At 45.7% G+C, this 12532-nt stretch overlaps 1 protein-coding gene across 5 annotated transcripts; it reads left to right on the top strand.

Annotated features, from left to right (window-relative positions):
* The first annotated feature begins 283 nt into the window (after positions 1–283).
* pnisr (PNN-interacting serine/arginine-rich protein) lies at positions 284–11525 on the top strand. Of its 5 annotated transcripts, none has more exons than XM_076280197.1 (12): positions 284–338; positions 1062–1189; positions 1441–1656; positions 2468–2706; positions 3017–3173; positions 3489–3688; positions 6062–6211; positions 7266–7365; positions 8214–8267; positions 8749–8937; positions 9410–10556; positions 11036–11525. In XM_076280197.1, exons 2-12 carry the CDS (start codon positions 1102–1104, stop codon positions 11064–11066), a joined length of 2571 nt encoding a protein of 856 aa, XP_076136312.1. In that variant the 5' UTR covers positions 284–338; positions 1062–1101; the 3' UTR covers positions 11067–11525. The 5 variants fall into 5 exon arrangements, with proteins under 5 accessions (XP_076136312.1, XP_076136311.1, XP_076136310.1 ...); XM_076280196.1 differs by having other exon boundaries at positions 9407–10556; XM_076280195.1 differs by having other exon boundaries at positions 3017–3194.
* Positions 11526–12532: the final 1007 nt, after the last annotated feature.

The raw sequence follows: 12532 nt of genomic DNA, 5'->3' as shown, positions 1-12532 counted from the left end.
TGTGTATTTTATTTTAGGTAGCCTATCTGACCTTTTAACACCGGCCCATGTACAACAAAGGTAAAATAGCCATTTTGGCTCATTCTGGCATATTTCATGTTTATTAATGTGCAATGTCCATGTCAAACAAACCTTAAATACATAAATAAATACATAAATTAACCGTTATGGCTTAAGTGTGTGTAGACTTTTATGTTAAGATTTGGCAAAATGTGTAAAACGTAGCCTGCTTTTAATTTGACATAACGAAAATGGTCGTGACCAGGAAGTGCAACGCCACTCGCTCTCACAGATGCGCCATCTTGAGTGCAAGACGAAGAAGACGCTTTTCAGGAGAGGTGGGAAATCGGCTTGTTGCCATACCATTATTCTTATTATTGTCTCAGATATAAACGCATATGCACCTTTATTTTTGGTATATTGAGAAATAGTGGACGCTTAGTATACCCGAGGTTGTTGCGTCAGCTCTTCACTCTAAGGCGATGTTTGCATGTCTGTCTGCACTGAGGCCTAGAATGGGGGAGTGGTGTCGGCTAGCCAGTGACCATTTGCTCTGTAGACAGTTGATGTTTTAATGGACGCGCTAACTATATCAACCCTATTTCACCAATGAACTACGATATACCTGTAGAAGATTTCATTGCAGTGTTGGCCCAGCCCCTGCTCATCTTGTGGGAAACAAACTATTAAGCCAACTTGCTAGATAACAACATGTTATGTCATAGCTTCTAGCTAACGTTAGCTGATTTGCTAAGTGGCTAACGTTAACTTACTTCAGCGTTTAAAGGTAATGTAAATAGCTCATGTCCCGCTGGTAGTTATGTTGAATAGGTTTAATTCTCAATAACAATGAATTTAGTTGTTAACGTTATATCATGTTAACGTTTCCAGTATTACCTTGAGTAACGTTAAACGCAGTGATTGCTAGCTAACTGGCATTGTTGCAAGCAAATCGAAAGGAAGAAACTCTTTGGCCAGCTCGTCCATTTTTCATGGGATTGACCTAAAGACTAGGATGAACGCAACCAGTTATGTTAATCGTTATCATGACTCCGTTCCAGGCTGAATCCAGGCGCAACGTTAGAAGTCCCAGAGTGAAAGATGTGGGACCAGGGTGGACAGCCCTGGCCACAATGGCCTCTGAGCCAGCAGCAGTGGATGCAGTCCTTCCAACATCAACAAGACCCAAGTAAGTCAACTAGAGGGATGGAATTTATTAAATATATCATCCAAACCCAACATCTGGTTGTGCATTGTTGTACTCCAATTCGAAATGCAGTAACTGCAGGTAAACATGATTGTCATGAGGGTATTTGAAGGAAACATTACAGGTCAAAGAGTTAATTCGAACGAAAGTACCAGCCCTTGTACAGTTACTGATTTCTGTGTGTGCGTGTGTGTGTGTGTGTGTGTGTGTGTGTGTGTGTGTGTTGGACACAGGCCAAGTGGACTGGGCAGCACTGGCACAGGCCTGGATAGCTCAGAAGGAGTCAAGCGGGCCTGGGTCCGAGCCACAACAGCAGCAGCCGCCGCAGCAACCGCCACCGCCGCCGATGCAGCCCAATGGCCAGGACATACCTGGCCTGGAGCCAGCGGCACACAACAATCATGGAAGCTTCCAGGGAGATCCCAACTTTAACAGAATGTGGCAGCCTGGTACGCACACGATTCATTGCAAATCACATCTAAATGATTTATTCAATCATTCGTTTATGACTATTAACTATTCTTTATTTATTACTTCTACTCACTGTGCTTGTCATGTGTTAATGTGTTTTCTGCTTGGGTTAGATTTGTAGCTCCTAGTGTTTAGAAAAGGCTGTGAAACGTTTTGAAGGGTTGAGCAGACAAGGTGTTTTGCATGGATGTCGTCAAAATCCATAATGGTGGGACCAGGGTATCTGCTTCATAGGACTTTGTCTTTTCTTGTTGTTAAGGGTGAATGGCTAACCCTAAACATATACAACACTATAATACTGTATTGCATTTCTCAGTATTTGTGTAAAACTCACGTCGAGCCTTTTGTAAATGGTCAACTCTCATTGGAAATGAACACCAGCTAGACGCTCTGTTTTTCACCTGTGTTATTGGTGTGACTGTAGGGTAATTGTTGAACGTGACTATAACTGACACTGTACAGAGAACTGTTCATGATCCCTCTGTTGTGTTGTCTGCAGATAGAAAGCAAAATATTCCATGTAATCAGATTATGTGACCCAAACTGACATGTCTGGAAGATCTTGTTTTGAGAACATACCTTTAATAATGTTGTTGGCTAACAACGTTCATATTGCACAGAGAACTGTCTTTGATATCCAACGTCTTTGTTAGGTGAAGTGAAAGTCGATAAGACGTGCAGACGTAGGTTTTCTGGCCTTGTATGGCCATAAACCTCACACCTGTGTGTGTGTGTGTGTGTGTGTGTGTGTGTGTGTGTGTGTGTGTGTGTGTGTGTGATTCCCATCAGAGTGGGGAATGCACGGTCAGCATGCGCCCCCTCCTCCTCCGCCCGACCAGGCCTGGATTCCCCCAGGGCCCGCGCCCATGGACATGGTGACCCCCTCCGAAGACAGCAACAGCCAGGACAGCCTGGAGTTCCCAGGAGACCCCCACCACGGCATGTTCCCCCAGAATAGCCACGGCTATGGTGGCCAACCAGACGGTTATGCAGTCCAGCCCATGGGCGTCGCTCAGTTTGACTATCAGGTATGCCACGTGAAAATATGCATCTGACCAATGATGTTAGTCAGTCAGGAAGTTGGCAGTTGTTCAAAGCTCTCATTGCGAGTCACCATTTAGTGTGTGTGTGTGTGTTTAGGAGGAGGTATAGACATATGTTAAGTGTGTGTTTTGACTCGATTATTCCCATCCTAATTTCTTGAGTAGTGAATATCATACTCCTAAACTGTTACCACTGGGACATTGTATATTGTATGGAGTGGGTTGTTGTATGTCTCTGGGAATGAATACAGCTTCAACTACATCTCCCCCCCCCCCCCCCCCCCCCCAACCCCAGCATGGAGCAGCAGCATATGGCCCCCCTGCAGCCAGCTTCCATCCCCCCTACTGGCAGCAAGGACCGCCCCAAAACAGACGGGATCGCCCGCCGGGCTTCAGGGACCGGCCGCGCTCACCGAACCAGATGGCCGTCAAGCCTGAGGCCCCAACTCTAGGTGGGCATGTCCTCTCTCTAGGTGGGCATACCCTCTCTCTGTGCTCTCTCTGGAGCCTCAGTCTTCGCCATTGAGTGATCTTTTGTAGCCAGAGCATACGTAGTAATCAATAAACTGGCCAGAACCAGCTATATTATTTTCTTAACTCTCTTTCTTTCTTTCTTTCTTTCTTTCTTTTTTTGTTTTGTTTCTTCTGGCCTACACAAAAGTCAAATTAACTTTTGACTGAGTGTAGGCTGTTGGTTGGTACAATCATTCGTGTCTGCTAAATTAGTAAATTAAATTGTAAATATAGATTACAATTGCCCTTCACAGATGCGGTGAAGAGGCGGACGCTGCCGGCGTGGATCCGCGAGGGCCTGGAGAAGATGGACCGCGAGAAGCAGAAGAAGCTGGAGAAGGAACGCATGGAGAAGCAGCGCGCCGAGATGGAGAACGACGACCACGGGGACGACGACGAGGAGGCGGCCGAGGAAGAGAGCGGTGTAGCACGAGTCCCGCGCAAGAGCAAATTTGTAAGCGTCCTGTCACGCTTTTCCAGTGTTAGATTTGAGTCAAATGTTTTTTTTTGTTTTTGTTTTTTTTTGGGCTTTTTATGCCTTTTAATTATATAGGATAGTGGAGATTGACAGGAAGTGAGTGGGAGAGAGAGTCGGGGTGGGATCCGGAAAGGACCACGGGGCGGGAATCGAACCTGGGTCACCGGCGTACGGTGCAGGTGCCCCAGCCAGTCGCGCCACTGCTGGGGCCGTCAAATGTTTTTAATGACATTACAAGGACTATGTACCCCGGAAATCCAGAGTTCTCGCGAGAGCACAATTTGAATTTGCTTAGCGAGTCACTCTGGCAATCAGTAGTGATGCTCATTACTAGGGCTGTAACGATACACCAACCTCACGATTCGGTTTGTATCACGATTTTTGACCCACGGTTCGATACGAATCTCGATTTTTCTTTTTTTTCCCTTTTTTTTTGGGGGGGGGGGGCTAGACTTTTTATTAAATAACATTTTAATAGCCTCCCTTAGAATACCAGAGGATTACAATATAATATATCTATTATTTTATATCCTGATATACAAATATTTTTCTGAATGACTGATATTTATGACAGCACACTTTATGCAGATTAGCCTATAGCCTAGGCCTACTATTTTTTTATTACAACTCTACCTCTTTAATTCAGCTGTCTGGTTGAAGCCTGGAAATATTGTAAACAAAGTAGCATAGTTGGCTAGCTAGCCTAGTCTACTGATTGGACTGTTCAGTTTCCCCATGTGTCAAGGTAATACTTGTTCTCCTTGGGACAGGCCCTTTTGGGAAACGTTGGTATTGAGATGATCAGTCAACTTCAATGCAAGAGTTTTAAACAAATATGTGCAGCATGCTAATGATGCTAAGCGGATATACTAGTAATTTAGCTAGTCGTCTTTTATGCGTCCTTGCTTTCACGATTGTGAATGTTTTATTTAAGTCGTGCGTGTTCATTGAGCAGGAGAGGGAGGGAGAGTGAGAGGGAGGGAGCGCAGGAGAGAGCGGGGCAAGGAGAGGGGGTTTACTTCTATACTGTTTGGTAAAGTTGCACACATAGTCTACAATGAAAGCAAGGAGAGGTATGAAATTATTATTTATTTATTTATTTATTTATTTGTTTTTGGACAACGTAGGCTACCGATACATAAAGCGGGAGATGTAGGTTGCTTTTGCGGCCGCGTAAGATGCAAAGAACTGCGTGAAACACTAGAAAGGGTGTGTCGCGATTCTGCCTTTTCACACCGCGACACAGTATCGTGCATATGAATGTCGCGATTTCGGTTTCAAATCGTATATCGTTACAGCCCTACTCATTACCCATGCCTTTGGAGCCGAGCTGCACCAATCACATCAGTGTATCTGATGTAGGCGGGCCAGAGGCGAGCTAAACAGATGACGACAGCGCTGCGACGTCGAAGTACAGAATCGGAGTCAGTAAACATTGGTCATAGGATTATCCAATTCCGTGCAGTGATATTTTCAAATTAATGCTTGGAGCCGCCCCTCGAGTTGAGCCATTTCATTACTCATAGCCAGATCTTAAATCTTTCTAGATTTGGGTCTGTATTTCCAGGGTAAGGGCTATGCAGCTTGAGTGAAGACTCACAATAGAGCCCTGTAACTTGTCTGAACTGTTGTGTGACTTTGGATGTATGACACATTTTTGCTTATTTAGTGTAAATTACAGATCTCCAATGACTTCAGCAACAGAGCTGAGTGGTGTGATGCTGAAGTGAGCCTGTATAGTCTTTTGTGTATCGGCCTCTACACACAGCTGTGTGCGTTGCAGTGCTGGAGACGCATCCCATTCACTTTACATGGGCTCACGTCATCTGTTGCCGAACTGAATTGTGGGTCCGTTGCGTCGCGTTTCTCCCGTGTCGCTTTGAGAAGTTCAGCTGTTGCTGCACCGACAGACGGCACCGGCCAATCAAGCCAATCGACGCACGGCACCAACCAATCAAATTACGTTTATACTTCAAGTCATTTGCATAGCTACCGTCGGGAACACCCACTGGCATGCGTTGACGGAACGCAACTGTGTGTAGGAGCCGTATATGAATGTCATACATACAGGCAAGAGCTATTGCAGGATTACACCAAACATAAGCGACTAAATAACCATAAATGTGCAACCACCAAGTCCAAAAACTTGTCCTGCACATACGAATGCAGGCTAAATTGTTTAAAATTCTAATAGTGTCTATCAAACAGGAACCAGCCACAGCAACTTCTTATAAAGTGTGGTTGAGTTTTTATACATAGACTTGCACAAAATGTAGAGATATTTTCACTGTTATAAATTCTAATTATGTGAAATTGTCTAAGATTTGCATACCTCTGCTAATCACACAGGACAGTGATGATGAGGATGGTGAGGATGAAGACGGGGATAGGGATGGCATACTTAAGAGGAAGTCGGAGTTCGCTAGCAGAAGCCCCTCCCCTTCACATGAAGACCAGAGCGAGCCGGAAATGACGGAGGAAGAGCGGGATTTCCAGCTGGTCAGTCTCAATAGGGGGATTCGACTTGATGTAGCCACCTGCAGCCGCTTTAAAGGAGAATTCCGGTGTGATATTGACCTAAAGTGTGTTGAAACATGATACTGAGATGAGCTATGTCTCATAGCTCATCTCGGCTTGTCCCCTGCACTCAGAAATCTGGCGCTAGTTAGCCGATGCTACCAACAGTTTTTTGATGGGGGTGCCTCGGGCATCTGCCTAGCCATGCAAATAAATCACTGTTTTACACCATTTACGAGGCTCAAAGTAGCTCCATACTTCATTGGTAGACTTCCGAGGGCCTTGACATTTAAAACGAGACATTGAGAACTTTAAAAAAGCACTGGTAGTTTATTTACAAGACGATTTATACAGACAGTACCTTGAGAAAGTTTACCGTTCGCCGCCATCTTGAATTTAGTCACGATAAGTCGAGCGACGAGTACGAATGAACAGGTATGATAAGGGATCAGGTTCCAAAAAGAATTCCGTGGAAATGCATTGATTCCAGTTGCTGCTACTGGAAGCAACTGGAATCCATGCATTTCCACAGAATTTTTTTTGGAAACGTATTGAACGTACCGGAAACGTATCAGAATCTCAGAAATAATCACATTCTGCAGTCATCTTAAGACGGCTGCAGGCGGCTACATCAAGTCGAATCCCCCTATTCTCTCTCACTAAAGTGTCTGTTAAGTGTCATTGCTATCATTCTTCATGCCTGGTGGATCATCTTCTCCTTCCTTTCTATGTAACTATGTTTCTCTCTCACCTCTGACCTCTCCCTCCCCCCCTCTCTCCTTCTGTTCTTTTTCTCTCTCTTTCTCTCCTTCCATCCCTCCCTCCTACATTCTCTCCTTCCCTCCCTCCCTCTTTCTCTCTATCTGTTTCTTTCTCTCTCTCTCTCTCTCTCTCCCCTTCCCTCCCTCCCTCTTTCTCTCTATCTGTCTTTATTTTTTTCTCTCTCTCCTTCCCTCCCTCCTTTCTCTCTCTATCTGTCGCTTGCTCTCTCTCTCTCTCTCTCTCCCCCCCCCCCCTTCTCTTTCTCTGACCACAGATGGTTCTGACCAAAACGCTGCTGACTGAGGTGCTCCTAGAGGTCACCAGCGAGGAGATCTACCAGGTGGCCAAAGAGACGCACCGCAAAGCCACCAAAGGTCTGCCCCCACATGCATTCTTTGAGTCCCTGTCCTCTCTGTGCCCTGCGGGCTAAACTGCAGCAGAGAAGCCCTATGTGCCTCTCCTGGCGGTCAGCCTTTAAGTCCCTTAACTGTCCTCAGACTCCCTTGTGAAAGCTCACTGTGCTGCAGTATGATGGATGCCCACTCTAATGTGGCTGGCTCTCTATGGGGTGTACCTGTGTGTTAAGACAAAAGAAAAGAGAAAAAGACAACTCCAGTGACTATGAATGGCCCCTTGAATGGCCATTCTGTGCTAAGATACTAGGGAGGTGGGGTCGGCGGGCACTCTTGGAAAGACAGACAGACAGAGAGACAGTTATGCTTAGCTACCAAGACACCAAAGTCATGATTTAAAAAAAAAAAAAAAAAAAGAAGCTCTCTGTTCACCCGGTTTCTGGAACTTGAAGCCCAGTCCACCCCCCACCCCCCTGACTAGCACAAGGCAAGTGTGTCCATCAGACTGATGAGCTGTAGCGCGGTCAGACCTGACTGGATCTGACCGCTGTGCAGCGCTGCTTTAGTGTACACACTGCTAACTCTCGCCTCTTGACTTGCTCTTCTCTTCCACTGTTTGACTGAACTGTTTTTGACTGGCAGATAATGTTGTGTTAACCCTTATCTCTTTTCTCCATTTTTTTCCCTTTTTGTTTTATTTCTATTTTTTGTTTTGTTTTTGTTTTTGTTTCCTCTTTTTTGTGCCTAAGGGAGCTCTTGTGAATAGTACATATTCTGTGCCCCCTCTCTAGAGACTCTCTCATGCCTAAGAGACAATGGTGGCTGTATGTGTTTTAACATGTTGTTCCTGTTGTTGATGTGAATCAAAGCTCCTGCCAAACAGCTGGCACAGTCAAGTGCACTGGCTTCTCTGACTGGCCTCGGTGAGTGTCCCCTCCATCCGAAATCGGGGGGCGGGAGGGGGGAGGGGGATTTGGGTTTAGGGATAGGGGGTAGTTCCAGACCTTTTCTCTCATCCTTTCTTCTATCATTCTGCTCTTTTGCTCCTCTTACAGCCCCTCAAAGGGCTTTTCTTAAACTGACTAGCCAACTTAAACGATATCTGGTTGAAATATAGCAGTACAGGTTTATATGCCCTATGGATATGTCTCAGTGTTAGACTCTTTATAACAGCATGCAATGTTTCGTACAGTAAGTGGAGTTCATTTTGTATAACACAGCTAGATATTTTAAGTTTTAGCTGGAGTTGTTTTGCATTGAGAGGGCTTAGTATAAGGACTGTGAATGGGTGGTGAACAAGCAAAGTGTGTGTGTGTGTGTGTGAGAGAGAGAGAGAGAGAGACCGGCTATTTTGTCGGTGTTGATGAGACTCTGCTATAAGCGAGGGGGGCTCTGTCGCCGCAGGGGGTCTGGGGGACTACGGCTCGGACGAGAGCTCGGACGAGGAGCGCAGCGGCCAGGGCTCGGAGTCTTCAGACACGGACGAGGAGGAGCTGCGGCACCGCATCCGGCAGAAGCAGGACGCCTTCCGGCGCAAGGAGCGCGAGCTGCAACTGCTGCAGGAGAGGGAGGTGCTGGAGGGAGGCAAACACGGTGAGCATGGAGGCTAATCTGTTTGTTTGTTTGTTTGTTTGTTTGTTTGTTTTCAAACAGTGTGAGCACATAGACAGAGTAGATCCTTACACTCAACACACCAACTTGATTGTTGATTGTACTCTGTCTCTTCTGTAAAATCACTTTGTTGCAAAAGGTGATCTGTTTAATAAACATAAAACATAATGGTATTGTTCCATAAACTATAGATTGCTATAAACTATAGACATTGTTGGACAACTATAAAATCACAGTGTTGCAGAACCATAGATTTCTGGTTCAGTTTCCCATACAATGGAATTGGCCTAATCCTGAAAATCATTGAAAATGTTTGTTTCGTGTAGGAGTTTTCTAAAACCCATGTACGGGAAACGGGCCCATAATAAATGTAGTAGGTTTACTTTAGACTAGGCACATGTATGGATTTGCTTGATTTCTGGTTTGTGTGTGTGTTACTGCGTTACTACAGAAGATGCTGCAGCGGACAGATCGTTCAGAGAGATCCCCACTCACGAGGACAAGCAGCCAGACCCCAAGCACAGAGACAGAGACCGAGACAGGGAGGCAGAGAGGGAGCCTAGCGCAGCATCCGCAGCCAGGTCAAAGGGCAGTGAGGGTGAGGTCAGGGGAAGGTTAGGGTCAGGTAGGGAGCACAGGAGTCGCTCCAGCTCAGACGGCCACTCTTCCAGCAAGCGGTCTTCTTCGTCCTCGTCCTCCTCTTCCACATCCTCGTCTTCCTCGGCCACCTCCCGGTCGTCTTCGCCGCGGCGCAAACGCCGACGCAGCCGCTCGTCCTCCCGCAGACGGCGCAGCCGGAGCCGCAGCTCGCGCCGACGCAACTCCCGCTCGGAACGGGAGCGCGGCGGCGACAGGAGGCGGGGCAGCAGCCGAGGCCACTCCCCTTCCTCCGGAGGCCACTCCCACAGGAAGCGCAGCCGGAGCCGGTCCCGCTCCCGCCACCGCCGGACCACCAGCGACAGCAGGGGGCGCAAGAGCAGGTCAAAGGACAGGGTCAGTCGTAGCCGCAGCAGAGACAGGCGCCACGGCGGCGCCAGCAAGGAGCGCAGCCGGCGTAGCCGTAGCAACAGCCGCGGCGGCCGCAGGAAGCAGAAGGAGGCCAGCAAGGACAGGGAGAGCAAGCGAAGGGAGAGGAGCCACAGCCGTGACAAGAAGAAGAAAGAGAAAGAGTCCGATAAGAAGAGGGACAAGCAGAAGGCCAAAGACAGGGAGCGAGAGAAGGAGAAGGAGAGAGAGAGGGACAGAGACAAGGAGAGAGGGAAAGAGAAGGAGAGAGATAGAGACAGGGAGAGAGAGGCAGCCCCCCAGGAGGAGGTCAACGGGAAGTCCAAGCGCAGGAGGGAGAGCGACCCCTCCGACTCTCATCAGAGCGACAGGCTCTCTAAGGACAGCAAGGCCAGCAGCGGTCACAGGAAGGGCTCAGGCAAAGCTAGCAGGAAATACTCTGAGTCGGACTCCAGTAGGAGCAGGTCCCGCTCCCCTGAGGTTAGCAAGGAAAAGAAATCCAAAAAGTCTAAGCGTAGTCGCTCGCACTCCACGGAAAAGTCTCACAAGTCTGGTAAGAAGGCAAGCCGCAAACACAAGTCTAAGTCACGATCAAGGTAGTATTCAATTTTTTACTCCTCTTTTTACAACTGTTTTTTAATGATACTGTTTGTGTGTCATGTATGTACAATACATTTCAAGTAAATTTCAAATGTCACTGTTAATAGAGCACCTCTATCTAAACTGGTTTGACATAATGAACTGATTGAAATAAGGCAGTATTATGGTGCAATAATGGCAAATGGTGATTTATAAAAGTGCCTGAATTATACCTCCTCCAGAGGTTGAGTTTCATTACCAGACCCTAACTTTTTCACAGGCGTCAGTGTGACTGATGATGTTTTCTATTTGCTTTAAATGTTTGACATGATGGTCATCGTCATCAACATAAGTGTGGAATCTCTGTGTTTGTGTGTGCGTGCGTGTGTGTGTGTGTGTGTTTGTTTTTGTAGAAGTGAGCTAAAAACTTGAGGTGCACACTTTACTGGTGTGACTGCACTAATGTCCCCCTCCCCGCCCGGCGGTTCTCTTTCAGGTCCTCCTCGCCGGCCCGCCGCTGGAGTTGAGGGCTGGCACGGCCCTAATTTGTGCACTTATTTTAAATTCCACGAGTTTAACAGGCTTGTCTCATTCTCGAGGCAAAGGTGTAGGTGAACTCCTCCCCTCCCAAAACCCCAGCCCCACCCTTCCCGTTCCTTGCCCCCACCCCACCCTCACCCTCCCCCCAACTCCACCCATTCCCCCCCCCCCTCCAACCTCTTGCAGTGTAAATAAAGTGTTGTCATTTTTTAAGTGCCCCATGTTTTCATGATGTGACATTTCTAATTTGCTAGGTTTTTGATTTGGCTTCACTTAGGTTTGTTGTTGTTTTTGTTTTGTTTTTTGTTGGACCTATGTTATCCACAATTGAAGGATGAAATAGAATATTAAGGTTGTAACATTTTAATGATCACACAACAGGACAAAAGACAGAAATAATCACTTATTGATGTAAATTGTTGAATAAAACAAATGTTGTTTTCATGTATGGTTCGTCTTCTTTCTGTGTTCCATGGGTTAGATGGTAAAGGTTAATGTAGTGGCACATTTTTTCTTAATGCTCTTGGATAGAATTTAGTGTTTAAAATCATGAACAGCCTTTAAACACTGTTAAAAGGAACATTGTCATGTGTTGCAACAGTCATATAGCCTACAATAAAGCATACAAGTATGACTTACAGTAGTAAGTAAGTAAGTAGCAGTAATTGATTTGTAAATGAGTTCAAAGCTACGGTTAGTTTCTGTTAGAATCAAAAACTGTTTTTTTTTTTTTTTTGCATGCTTAACCATAGGGGTTAATGTGGGAGTGGAATGATGTGGTTGTGTAAATTTTAACCCAAGACTGAGGTCAACAATTTGGGATATTTTGCACATTTCTAAAAAAAACCACTGATATTCAAGCCCTCTCTTGAAAACAGTTTGTATTTTACTGTAGGGAAAAATAATAGTATTTCCTGGGAGGTTGCTGTATATAAATATAGGTGTGTTCAAAAATAATTGTAGGAAAATCAAGTTTTTAATATAAAGTTAAGAGAATATTTTTCTTCCCAGTAAAGTTTGGACTGGTAGGCTGGTACACCTAAAAAAATTACTGTACACTTAGTTAAATTTCTAATAATTATTATTAAGGGTCCAGGCATTGTGACTGTTTGAGCCCTATTGTTTTTGTACCATTAATATGTCATTATATTTAATTGTATATGTACAATAATAATAATTAAACATTAACGTATATATCTGACAAAAACTGTACAGACACCGAACTTTGTGTCGGTCCATATCCTGGCAGTGACCTCAGAAGTATAATGGCATTGGTAGGGCTCCATAGGCCTAATGGGAATTATGTTGTATTGGATTTTAGCAAAAAAGATGTTGGGAAGCATTTGCCCGTCACAACCATAGACAGTAAAAGAAAGGTCACAACCAACTTGGTACATTGGGACCCCACTGTGAGGATGCACAAAACGTTTCCCGTCGTTTGATCTCTGGGGGC

This window comes from Alosa pseudoharengus, unplaced genomic scaffold, assembly GCF_046254945.1.
Source record: "Alosa pseudoharengus isolate Yale_2024_CS ecotype anadromous, Long Island Sound unplaced genomic scaffold, YU_APseudo_1.1 YU_APseudo_1.1_scf_12, whole genome shotgun sequence".
In the NCBI taxonomy this organism is placed as follows: domain Eukaryota; kingdom Metazoa; phylum Chordata; class Actinopteri; order Clupeiformes; family Clupeidae; genus Alosa; species Alosa pseudoharengus.
This window is presented reverse-complemented; position numbering and strand designations above follow the sequence as displayed.

Bases quoted from the DNA above. Each gene is read 5' to 3' on its own strand.
- pnisr (XM_076280194.1), top strand. From the start codon at position 1,102: ATGTGGGACCAGGGTGGACAGCCCTGGCCACAATGGCCTCTGAGCCAG. The intron at 7,366-8,213 runs GTCTGCCCCCAC...TGTGAATCAAAG, and splicing joins GCACCGCAAAGCCACCAAAG to CTCCTGCCAAACAGCTGGCA. The intron at 8,268-8,748 runs GTGAGTGTCCCC...CTGTCGCCGCAG, and splicing joins GGCTTCTCTGACTGGCCTCG to GGGGTCTGGGGGACTACGGC.